Below are 13,415 nucleotides of genomic sequence, written 5' to 3' on the forward strand. Positions count from 1 at the left end.
CACAACGTTAGCTAGGCCTGCTATTGAAAGTGTAGACATTGGTGTATGACAAGTCTTGTGAAATTGCTTGGTAATAGTAACATATATACTCTCTTGAGGTATTTAGGCACCGTTTCCGATGATAATGTGGGAAACGATACCAACATACAATTTGAAATATCATTGTTACTCAAGTATTCTTGTGGCAGAAGACATTTTGCCTAACATAAGCCAATTTGCCTTAACAGGAAAACAATACTCTTATTGCTATGAATAAGTTTGTTTCTATGGATGTAATGATTAAAAAAGCCAACCAAATCGGCGAGATAGGTTATGAAAATTGACAAGGATTCTCCTACAAACTTGCTATTAATAAGTTTGTTTCTATCTATGTAATGATTAAAAAAGCCAACGAATCGGAAAGATAGGGGATGAAAATTGACAAGGATTCTCCTAAAAACTGCAATTCCCTCCATGAAGTTGAGACCAGTATGACTCCTGTAGATGGAAATCCAAGATGAATATTAACATGTGTAGGTCTTCACAATGTTATGGACTTTACCAGTTTGGTTAGGTTTGCATTTGATTGGAGTGCATAAGTGGATTGAATACAGGTAAGTATTGTCGTTCATAAATACCCAAACAAGATCCAGGTTTTGGATATTTCTATAATTTATGTAATAATGATTAAAAAAGCCAACCAAATCAGAGAGATAGGTGATGGAAATTGACAAGGATTCACCTAAAAACTGCAATTCCCTCCATGAAGTTGAGACCAGTATGACTCCTGTAGATCTGGAAATCCAAGATGAATATAAACATGTCTAGGTCTTCACAATGTTATGGACTTTACCAGTTTGGTTAGGTTAACATTTGATTGGAGTGCATAAGTGGATTGAATACAGGTAAGTATTGTCGTTCATAAATACCCAAACCAGATCCAGGGTTTGGATTTTTCTATAATTTATGTAATAAGGAGAAAACCAACCATTTCTGACCTACCTGGTCTTCTTTCACACAGGTTCCACCTTCAGGGAGCAACCTTACTGCTCAGCAGTTGAGTGCAGTGGGTATCAACCAGATGGTTCAACAACAGTCCGGAGGGATGAACCCCCCACCACCTCTAATGGGTATGGGCATGCATAGTAAGTATGCATACATTATATAACTATTTGATTATTACTGATACAGCAGAACGTAAAAATGTAAGATTGGCATTTCTGTTTTTCCTCCTGTTATGACCTCAGACTTTTCTGCTGTATATATCTCAATGTAATAATTAGAATTATTGTATAGTTTTCCTGTTTCCATCTTGCCGTTGTGGTTGTTTTTCTGTTTTAAGTTTTTTCCTTTCTCAATATGTGTTCAATCTGTAGATCAGCAACAAGGTATTCTTGGCAATCCTCCGCAAGCTGCCCTGAACTCGATTTCCAATCGTCGAAATGACACCGACCGTAGGAGGATAGATAGAAACAGAGAGAGGGAAGAGAGGGAGCGAGAGAGGATCAGAGAGCAACAGGAGAGGGACAATAGAGACCGTAAGAGAGAACAGCGAGAACGAGAACACCGTGAGCAAGAGAGGAAGGAGAAAGAACGTGAGAAAGAGAGAGATCGTTCGCCCGTAAAGATTCGCTCCAGGTCCCCCCGTAGATCACCAAAAAGAGCTAGGAAGTCTGCCCCCAGATACGTCGTTCAGGTTCCAAGGTTTCCATTAGATATGTGAGTACAAATTTGTTTATGTCATTCAGAGAAAGCAATCTAGTTTCTGCCCAATAGAATACTGAATATTATTGTTGAAGTTGTGCTATGGATTTGCCAGAATGCGGGGGGGGGTTAGGGTTAAAATATTTATTTGATATATTTTTATCTATTGAGACAGGTATTGGTACCATACAGCAAGAGTAATGTGCCTTATAGTGTGTGAACTGGTCCAGGCATATTGTTACCTAGAATTTTATCTTTTCATGGTTTTGCTTTGGAGTTAGATATTGTAAGATTCTTTAACTGCTTACCATATTCCAGCATCACTCTCCTGAAAGATATCGATGTAGACTGTCTTGTAATATAGATTTCCAATGTTTTCTCTTCCAGTTCAAATGCTAACGTACTGGAGTTGCGAAAGCGTTACACAAATCTGTATATACCAAGCGACTTCTTCTTGGCCGGTTGCTCGTATCAAGATGCATTCCCCCTGGGCCGTCCTTTCAACACAGCCCATCCCTGTGGTTTCCACATGATGCCAAAAGACGTTGAGCCAATATCGAAAAACAATGCAGTTTTGGAGCCTCCAGATATCAGTTACCAGTTCTCTGCTAAGGTAGGGGTTGGTAATGTAATGTATACATTTGTTGTCACATATTTCCACTGTCTGCATGGCGGAAATGGCGTTGATGTTCTAAGGTTTCTACGGTATTGAAGGCATGCAGCAGCACCAGCAGTAGGTGTACGTGTAGTAAAGGGCGGTTGTACATGATAGTATGTTCCGGCCAGCTGCATCCGTAGCGGAGTGACGACCCAGCGGATTATTAGTCTATAATTCTCTTGTATATACACAAGCAAGAGAATGCCGACGGTTCTTTGAGGACTATGGCAAAACAGCAGCAGCATTTCCACTGTTATTAAGAGATATTTGTGGAAACATTGAGTATTGTGATTTATGCTAATTGGCCAGATAAAACTTTATCTGTATATCTGGATTAACTACATATCCAGTTATATCTGGCTTTATAAGGCCAGATTGAATTTGATCTGGAATAACTGTATGTAAGTTGTAAAATATAGGAAATAAGTATCCAAAACTGGACTATTGTTGAGAGTAACTTTTCAGCTTGATCAGTTATCTCTGTTCTGGTACGGAGACCCATACAGGGAGCAAGACATATTTTATAAAAATACAGATGTTTTTGAATGTTTCTTGCTTCCACAAGTCAATAACATATTCTACTCTTTAATTAGATTGAAGAATATAACTGGAAAAAAAGAGAAAACAATTTTTTTCTTTAATGATCACATAGAGGAATGGAGTAGAGAAGCTGATGAATCACATGGTGCATGAAAAATGTTCTTGTCAATGTATCACCTGATAGGTCATGCTGCTTACTAGTGTCAGTGAGGAAGAATTTTACAGGAACTGCTGTGCGAGAGTGGAAGACTCAATCGACGTCAGGGACAATTTTCAGCATCCAGCTCGTATTCTCAGCTTTCTAGTCGGGTCGAGGGGCAAGAACGAAGTCATGGCCATTGGCGGACCTTGGTCACCTTCTCTGGACGGCGCTGATCCAGCTAATGATAAAAGTGTTCTGATTCGGACAGCTATAAGAACAACTAAGGCATTGGCCGGTATTGACCTAAGTGCTTGCGGACAATGGTAAGACATTAGTTGCTTCAAATTGCTAAGGAGACTTTGAAGGAAAAAAACAAAATTGGAAGATCAACCTTGTTTTTCTAAACACGCCAAATTTCACTCTCTCCGATTTTTACTGCCAAAACTCCTCGTTAGTTTGATGAGCTTAAAACCTATGCCTCATTCAGAGTTCCCTTATTAACAGGGTTTGCTCTCTAACTAAAACTTGCATTGTATTTGGTCTCTTAAAATGAAACAATGGTTTCCTATTTCACTTGCTCATTGACAACGTAAAGTTAACCTTTAACGATCCAGCAAAGTTTGTGTGGGTGTAGTTGAAACCCAAAACTTCCTTGGCGCCAAGCAAGCTGAATGATCACAGACTTTTTCTCCTGAAAAGTTTGATAGAGATAGTTTTCTCTAACAGGGCTCGCTCCATACTTGTTGAAATTTGGCAGTTTTCGAGGAAAAGGAGTTTCTGACTTAATTGGTCTCACAGCTATTCTTGTTGTGGTCTAACTAAGCACATAATACAGTTAATTATGTGGTTCGTTTGATGCTCAAGAGCTTTGTTGTTGCAAGCTGTAGAAGGAACGTTTTCCTCTTAACAATGCATGCTGTAGCATGAAAATTCACAATAATTGTGTGAAAACTGATTAGTTTGGTTTAAAAAGGTTTGAAAAATATTGTAGCAATATGTGGTGTTCCGCTATATTTTGTGCAGTAGGAGCTAAGGATCAGGTTCTACAGGACTTCTTTGTCTAGGAAAGTTATGAAGTGGTTGGGAGAGGAAGGGGAGAGGTTATTAAATTGCTTCCCCCTCCGCTGTTAGCTGTTTGTAACACCAACGCATGTTGGTGGGCGTCAAAGATGGTACCTTATAGCATGAAAGCAAATTGAACAAATCGCTGTTGTGTGTTTTGCTGTCGCTTGCTTGTGCAACCTGTTGGGTGGGTCTCTGAATACCAATTTTTTTAATCTTATCAAGTTTTAATAGTCGGACATACATGTATGTTAATTAGTGGGACTTCTTCTTTGGTAGGTAGATGCTAATAGGTAGCACAATTCAATATGCCCATGCCACCACCACCACAACAAATTCTGCACCCCTCCCTCTCCTCATCTCCCCCCTTAAAAAATATGAAAATAGTGAGACAGTTAGTTGGGCTTTGCAAGCAATTCAGTTACAAGAAGGCTTTTAAAGATTGATGGGAAAATGTTCCCTTACTTTAGATGTATTTAAGTCTTTTTACAGAATAGTGCATATAATCATGATAGTCTTAAAAGAGAGAAACTTTTCACTCCATTTTTGGCCCTTGACTTAAGCCTGTTGGCTTTCTATGTCTGCTACAGTAAAATGGTACAATTGAATCCACCAGCTGAAAATTGCAAGTGCTTTAAGCAATTCTACTGGCTAAAATTTAATTCCCAATGGCATTTACATACTCTTATTCCAATAAGGAATAAAACACAGTGGTAATTTCTGCCCGAGCAAGATTTAGGAATAAATGGTGTAGAGGCATTCAAAATCAGGTTTTGTTTTGTGTTTTGTGGGGGGGGGGGGGGGCATGGGTAAGTTTCCATCCATGTGTCTCAGTTCAAAAAGAAGTAGTTTTTTTGCATGCTTAATATGTTATAAATTTGCTCAGTTCATTGTGCACCAAAAAGAAAAGAAAATGCTGTTTGTCTAATGATTTTATACTACAAGGGTCTGTGATAGGAGTGTATTTCTGGTCTAATATGAATGTTTAAAGCATGAACCCTAACAATTGATATGCAGTACCCTCTTTGTTCTATTTGTATCATCGGCTTCACCGTCAGTTTAACAAATTTAATCCACACCTAACCCCTATTCATGTAGTCGCTGACATTTTTTTGGCCTAAGAAGAAGCAAAAAGAAAACAGAGAAAAAAGTCTCTGTGGCACTATTTCTAGCAAGGAATATTTGTTAAATTTTTAAGCACTCACCGTGAGCATGCTAGTTTTTTTATATTGCTTATGCAGTTACCCTGTTGCATTTGGTTCTTCTTGTGTTCTTGAAATATAGGTCAAAGGTCACTGTGCATCTGTCAATCTCTATATGTAGATAAATTTGGCACAAAAACAAACGTGGAAAAAGACAGAAAGACCTCATTTTTACCTAACACTGTAGGTAGACATCGTCTCCCCCATTTTCAAAGTTTTTTTTTGTTTTTTTGTTTGTCTTAATATTAACCCTATTTGTATAGTCATTTTCTAAAAATTGCTATTCAAACCAAAGAAAATGCATATATCTGCAGATATAGGTTGTGAGATTTAGCCCAAGGGATCACCTGCAACAGCAATTTTCATAGGTCCATGAAAAAGGCTTTACAGATCTTGACTAGTTAATCGGTCAATCATCGGCATGATGAAGGTTAACAGAGGTCCACAGCATCCTGTCTGCTCAGTGCCTTCATTGTTGTACTTGAATGCCTGCCCTACCCCCACCCACCCGCCCCCCTTCCAAACTGTGTCGTACAGTGGGAACTCCTTATCATTAAATTTTACCATTCAAATTCCTACTAGGTATCGTTTCCTGGAGATCAGATACCACCGTGGGGAGCAAAAAGGTCGCCTGAAACCTCGTGTGGAAACGGTGGTTATTTTCGTTCCCGACGTGTGGAACCTCACGCCAACCAAGACAGAGTGGGAGGCTCTGTCAGCATCTTACAAGAAAAAATTTATGGCCAAGTACAGTGCAACGTCGTCGTCGTCATCATCATCAGTGAAGAAGGAAGCTGTATCTCCGCCCCCATCGGTTGCATCACAGATGATCCCTAAACAACAGGCACTGCTGCTCTTCTCATCACTTGTTAATCTATACTTGTCATAATTTTAGTTTTTTTTTTTATTTATATTTTGTCTATCGAGTACAAAATTCCCCTTTTTCATTACATTTTTTTTGTTTTTTTTGGACTTCTTACGTTCCTTTACTTTTTTGAAATTTGATGTCATTATTTTTCACATATTTTCCACTTTTCCTAGACACAAGATAAATCCCGCCCCCACCTCCCCCCTCATGGGGGGCACATAGGTAAAGCATAACACCCATCCGAACTTTCACCTCCTTCCTTGGCCTGTCGCTCTCTACTTTATGTTGTCTTCGTGTCTTTGCCTGTTTCTTCTGGAGAGTCTTTTCTTTGCACTATTTTTACAGGTTTGATGTGGGGTTTTGTGAGGATTGACCTTTGAACCCATAGCAGACTGTCATGATGTCATGGATGTTTGTGAATGTCCAGATGCGAAAGTGGACACAAAGAGACCAAAAACCAAACTCATCAAAATGATTCAAATATGTTTTTAAAAAAAAAACCTTCAAAGGCTTTTGAGAGCTTGGTAATGGCAGGTAGTCACAACAATTTCAGAGTGCCGTAAAGAAATTGATAGTTTTCAAATTTTGTTTGTATCTCCTGCAAAATGGGGAGAACAAGATGAGCAAGCATTTTAGTTGTTGTGGTTACTTGTTATTTTCTTTCTATGGTGTTAATTCCCATGTTTTAAGTTACAAGAAGTCTGGACACGTTGGACATTTTCTAAACTCTACCCCTGCTGTTTTCTGTTTTTGCAGCCTCAGCAAGAGAAATCTGTGACTGAAGAGAAAGTGAAGATCAAGGTGGAGGAGCAGGTCGAGAAAGAAGCAGTGGTAAAAACCGAAGAAAGTAGCGAACAGGTCCTGGATGAGATGGAAGAGGACCAGGCTAATGCAGCTGAAAATGAGCCCAAAACTCACTGGAATGACCTGGACCCCAAAACAATGAAAGTATGGGAATCAAGTTTGTTCTGTCTTTTTATCAATTAATCTTTGTGTTTAGGATAAGTCAAAATACACACTCACACCCCCCTCCCCCACTTCTACCCCCCTCCTGCCCATCCCCACTGAAGAGAGAAACAAAAACAGTATTTTCTGCCTAGCATAAAACAGGCACATTTTGTAAATTTGTTGGATCAGCTTGCAATGTTGTATGGTAAAATTAGGATATTTTAGATTAAGTAACCATTGCCTTTGTCTGGTTAAGTAACCATGGTTAAGTAACCATGGTTAAGTAACCATGTCGTTTTGTCTGGAGTAATTTTCTTCCATTTCCATCGGTATGTAGGTCGTATATTTGAAAGTAAATTCTTTTTTAAGAGCAATTTTTATTGTTGTTGACCCTTATCTGCCCACCTGTTTGAAATGTTATGATCTGCTGCTCAAACAGGAAATCAAGTCATTTTTTATTATTTCATTTTTTATTTTTCTTCCAGTTTATGGGGTTCACTAAAATTCAGTCTAAATCATGAAATGGGGAAATAAATTGAAGTTTACTGGCATCTGCTGTAAATATGTTATGTTGATATTCATAATGTATCAGGAGGTTCACTTTAAATCATGGAAAGAGAATCACAGAACCAAAAGAGTAGTTGTTCGTTAAACAACTAAATCATATAAAAGAAGTTAGAGAATTGTAATAAAATGTAAAGTGCCTGAAATGTAAAAGACAGAACGTGATTCCATTGAGGACAATAATGCCTTGGAATAAAAATAGAATTGTTAATTGCTAGTTTCTTTTCATGCACAGACCATGTAATAAAAACAGCAGTCAAGGTCCAAATGGCCATAACACATTTCCTGCCAAGATTTGTTTTCTGTAACAACAAAAAAGTGTCAATATCGTGAAAATGAATCGTTGGATAGGTCATATATACCTAACAAGATTTGATTGTTTACCGCATTTTTTTATCAAGCATGTAGCTGAAGGTATGACTCCCTTGGCAACCCCCCCCCCCCCCGCCCGCCCATTGACTTCAATTAGTCTGATCACTAATGTTGCTGGGGTATATCACCATATCCCTTTGGTCTATCTTCCACACCCTTGTGATTTAACAAAAATCACTTTGTTAGACGCCTGCTGTCAAATTGAAATTTTTCCCTACATGAGTTTCTGCTATTTTATCCTGCTCCATTTTAGAGAACGACTTTACTGCTGGAAATCTGCTATTCTAATCTCTGCTGAAATATTTCACATGTGTGGAATGAATTTCTCTCCTTTGAAGTTATTGCATGCCATTTCTCCGTTAGAGTTTCTCTACCGTTGTATACCTAGGCAGGCTACTTTATCAAGTGATTATAGTATAGATGTTCCACTTGTCATAAGGTCCCCGGTTCGAGTCACTCCAAGATTAATGTATGTCGTCCAGTTACAGAGTTGTTGATAATTGACAATTCATAATCATGGACGTTAAATATGAATGTAAGAGACTGATTTCGGTCAGCTTGCGGCTTTGATAAGCCAACGAGGCTTCTTCACGAGTTCCTGCTTGCAGGAGGATCTAAAAATACATACATACTTGTCATTGGTAAACATTGTGTTCATTGTTCCCATTTGAGTAGGCTTTTGTCAGAATAAGGCCTTGAAAGAAAGTGATAGTAGTAAGTAGTAAGTTGAGTTTCGTCTGTCAGACATGCTCAGTGATTAACCTCCGCCTCGTATCACGATCTTGCGCAAGTTTTATTGCTTCCTCGAAATTGTTAATGTTAACGTCCTTAAATTGCGACTTTGTTTTTCCAAGCAAGGTAGTCACAGGCCTTCCTACTGGTTTAGCAGTATGTCTCAGTGCTTCTCTTAAAGCAACCTTTGCTGGAGCGTCCTCCTGGAGTCTTGCTACATGACCGAAAAATCTCAACCATCTTATGTGCGACTATGGATGACCAAGGTGTTTGGTTGGTTTCATTGTAGAGCTCATCGTTTGATAACCAATTGTAAACCAATCGTAAGAAAGTGATAGATGTTGAAAAATTACAAGTTGCAGGTATCAACCATGAAAGCTCATCCATCAAGGATTATCCTTCTGGGATCATTCTTCTAGGATCATCTGTCTATGACCCCTCAGTTGTGCTCTGAAGCATCATCAGCTCTATCTTGGCCATCCTCTTCCTTCTAGGGTTAACCGTGATGGAGTGAGACATGTTTATCATCCATCCATGAAGCTAACTGTGTATTCTATACTTGAAGATGGAAGTCATCTGAAGTTTCTGAGGAAACTTAATCTGCAGCGTCCCTGGAAATGAATGTTCTCTTTCCTGATTCCTGGTTCTTTTGATTTGTTAAGGATCTGCTGGGATTGGTTGTATCTCAGCATTGCTGGATACACCTATGGGGTTGTTGGAGGAAGTTTGCACGATCTATGAGTTCACCATCAGGTTGCAAATTCAATTAATAATGTTAAATCTTTCTCGGGTTTATTCTTTTTCCCCCGGACAATTTTGGGAGGCCATTTCATTATGGCAGTAGCTGTTGACACCGGTCTCTTGGATGAAGGCAAGCAGGCTTATAGTTCTCAAGTCTGTCCATCGACTAGAGTACGTTTTTCAGTTCTCATACTAATACTCACGGTTTGTACTGGGAACAAGCAACAACATTCTTGATTGACTATTGCCATTGGAGTCTCCTTCTCGTAAGATTTATGTTTTTAGTGATTCAGGTAACCAAGTACTTTCTGTGGATTTAGGAAAAAAGACATCACAGAAGATGCAACATACTCTTGTGTTATATGAGTGTAAAACTGGTGGCATCCTCCTTCCTCAGGTATATCCTACGGTTGAACCTAATTTGGTGATTCATTCTGTCACAACTTGCTTTTAATTGGCACATTCTGAATCAAGAGGCTGAGAGTTAAACCCCCTTTTTTCTCTAATCGCTATCCAGGACTGCGACTATTTCATGGCATGGAGGTCTTATCAAAGAGCCAGAGAATTTTTGTTTGGTGAATGTTTGGGTAGCTAGCACACCTGCTGAAAACTGAAGGTGCTTAAAGGAGTGATGCTTTTGAAAAGTTGCCTGCATGTTTTCAAAACTCAGTTCCTTTTCTAGCTTTTTAGTTTTACTGTATAGATACATACCTCCCACAAACGTCCATGGGTCTGTAGAAGCCCTCCACTGTAAAAGGTACATACCTCCCACAAACGTTGAAGGGTCTGTAGACCTCAACAGACCTCTACAGACCTCTACAGGACTCTACAGACCTCTACAGACCTCTACATACCTCTACAGACCTCAAGACATCATTGGCATACCTCATAACAACTTTGCTCATGTTCTGTTTCAGCACTTCCAAATAACCATGTACAGACATCAGGTCAGAGCAGGTCACTGGCACTTTAAGATACATTGTCCAATAACATCAGTAGTCTTTAGATATTACTATCAAGACATCTTCCTCTTATGAGTAGTTTCATTCATACATTCATACATCAATGGTCCTTGGGCTGCCTATATCACACGAAAAGAGGTTTACCACAACAGGCCTTTCAAGAAAGGTCTTTTGAAGGGTGTCCCTAACTTCAAACATTAGTATCTGTGCAAAAAGAAAAGACTAAACAAACGTTTACAAAGAAATACAGTTCCATATTTCAATCTACTATTTCATGAAGCCAACGGCCTGTTAGAGAACTACTGTTTTCAGTGACTGTGTAGGAACTATTACATGTTCCTCTTCCAATTGTCAACCGGTTTTCATGAGATGGACCTCTTCTCCTTCTATTCCTTCCCTCTTTAACCCCCTACTCCTCATTGACCCCCTATCCCTCATTGACCCCTCCCCTCTTTTAACTCCTCCCCATTTTTCTTCCCAGCCTCTTCTTCCACCCCTCTCATAAATTCCCAATCATCAACCACACTTCAACATATACACACACCATGTTTCAATATCCTTAATAGAGAACCTTTATAGAGTTACAGAGTTATTATAATGTTCAAATGGAAGAGCATTTTAAAATGTACCATTGAAGGCAGCTGGCTAAAGGCTTTCTCCTCCACATACATCTCAAAGAATTGAAATGCCCCCGTACAATGCACTTCTCATTTTCACTTGACATTTAGTCTTTACTTCTAGTTGCTTCTAGTTGCTTCGTTAGCATGAAGGCCAGTACCAGCACACAAATATAATCCCAGATGAAAAGAAAGAATGCAATTGAAATAGTTATTCTCATCATAAAATTGTAGGACAACCCACTATTCTATACTATTGCTGGTAGTACATAAAAGATGCTCCATGCTGGGTGAGTTTGTTGTCCAGTAAAATGACCCCACCCATCCACTTGACATGTATGTCTTGTATGAAGGGTTAATACCAGATCAAGTTTCCAGTAGTCTTCAGGGGCATTCCAAAGGGTATCATATATAGTCTGCTGTGTCAGCTGAACTTTCTGATAATTCTGCCAAATATCTTATGACTTTGGCATATATTCCTTCTAAAGACTTGATGTGTTAATTCTTATCACTGTCAGTCCCACTGCAAGAGTCATTCATGCTGTATTATCTAATCTAACGTTAGTAGACCCATACTGTGTTTAGTGACAGACTGTTAGAATGAATAATTTGAATGCTCCATAAATTCTCTGGTACAACTCAAAAACTTTACTAGTCTCTTAGTAAACTACAGTTAACTGTAAGCACTGTTAATTGAAAATGCAGCTGTACACCTTCTCATTCCCTTAAACCAATCAAATGCAATATAAAATTTGCTGGATTTTCTCGCTAGATTTGGTTCCTGCAAGTCTGAAAATTTGAGATTTGCAATCATTGACATTACCGTTGCCCTGGTAAAATACAGGTCATACAGCCTACTTTGGCATGGAACACATTACTTGTAAAATTCTTAATCTTTAACTTTGACAAAATGTAAGAATTTCCTGATTTAAATCCAGGAACTTTAGGCCATGGGTGATGAAGATTTGCCAGCACTGAACTAAACTGTCTAGTTTACAAAATTGGATTTGGGACTACTTGTACACGACACATACTGCGGTCATTTGCTGAAACAACCACTCAAGCGCAAAGTGTAATTATTTAAGGAAAGTCATGTTTCTTGCAGAATTGTGAAAATGCTCTTCTGATAATTTTTGCAACCCTTGACTAAATTTCAGATCGTGCCACTGTTTTGCTTGAGTTCCATGTTCGTTGTGGAGTGAAAATTTAGAAATTTCCTGATTTTCACTCCACAAGGTCTTTTGGAATTCTGGGGATATTTGTTTAACATGAATGTCTTCCCTTATTCTTCCCTGTGTAGGGTCTCACAACTGTTCCTTTCCTTACAGTGAGTATGGTTAACATTTCTCTTTTTTTTTTTAAATCTGAGATGTCATTCTCCTGTCATCACAAACTCATTCATTGCACCCTCTTGTTTGAACCTTACAGAAGAATTTTCTTCCCTGAAGCAGTTGCTTCCATATAGAGGGTGCCCCTCACCTGGCTTACCCCCTTCCCTGGCCCACTCCTTGCCCTGTCCCTGGCCAACCCTTTATCCCAACACCAGTCGCCACTCTAAAAGGGTAATACCTACAGAGCTGCATGCTTGACAGGTGAGTGTACAAACTTCATGGAATAAGTAAGGTCAATCAATATAACGGTACCCTACAAACACGTAATTTAAATGGTCTGGTAATTGACATTACAATTTCCATCTGGTTAGCCCTTGCTCCGTTTATACCCAGAAGAAACGACAATTTTGCGAGTATCACATTATCTATGAAGTAACCAAAGGTGTCATCCTTTATCGTGCTCCACAATGAAGTCACACTTACCTTGTGAATGTATTGTGTTGACTTCCGCTGGATTGAGATTAGGAAGCCTCGGTTACTTTGAAGATCATGTGATACCCGCGGATTGCCCTTTTGCAGGTAGAAACCAATCGATGGGCTACCAGGTTGAACTCATAACAGAAACAAACTGTGTCTTGTCAATGAAGAAAACAGAGAAAAAGGAAAGAAACAGTATTTGATGCCTGAAAATTCCCATTTTAATATCTTACTCCTGATTTGAGGTTCTGTGATGTTGTTTGCTTTTAATGGCAAAAGTTTTCCAAAAGCTATTGTTTTCAATTGCAATCTCTTTCTTGATTTTTTCATATTTAATTTGAACATTTTTGCCCTGTTGAAATTTTTGCTGGGTAGTCAAGTCCAGGCTTCATGATATCTTTTTTAAAAGTGGAAATTAATTTGTTTAGCAAATGATTTGACTTCATGGAGATACAAAAAGCGTTTGCTTTGTCAACTCATGTGTGGCGATGATGTGTGTAACTTGCAGTGGGTTTG

General features: G+C 38.9%; 1 protein-coding gene across 4 annotated transcripts in view; it reads left to right on the top strand.

The window, feature by feature from the left end:
- Positions 1 to 13,415, top strand: part of LOC139968711 (cell division cycle and apoptosis regulator protein 1-like) — a 63,170-nt gene that overhangs the window by 36,682 nt on the left and 13,073 nt on the right. For 3 of the 4 annotated variants that reach the window (XM_071973013.1, XM_071973015.1, XM_071973016.1), the window contains exons 6-12: positions 1,001 to 1,124; positions 1,356 to 1,698; positions 2,071 to 2,296; positions 3,066 to 3,346; positions 5,870 to 6,131; positions 6,912 to 7,103; positions 12,392 to 12,418. In XM_071973013.1, the coding sequence (XP_071829114.1) occupies positions 1,001 to 1,124; positions 1,356 to 1,698; positions 2,071 to 2,296; positions 3,066 to 3,346; positions 5,870 to 6,131; positions 6,912 to 7,103; positions 12,392 to 12,418 (1,455 nt within the window). The remainder of the gene's footprint in view (positions 1 to 1,000; positions 1,125 to 1,355; positions 1,699 to 2,070; positions 2,297 to 3,065; positions 3,347 to 5,869; positions 6,132 to 6,911; positions 7,104 to 12,391; positions 12,419 to 13,415) is intronic. The other variant, XM_071973014.1, reaches the window with a different exon arrangement.

Source organism: Apostichopus japonicus, chromosome 6, assembly GCF_037975245.1.
Source record: "Apostichopus japonicus isolate 1M-3 chromosome 6, ASM3797524v1, whole genome shotgun sequence".
NCBI lineage: Eukaryota > Metazoa > Echinodermata > Holothuroidea > Aspidochirotida > Stichopodidae > Apostichopus > Apostichopus japonicus.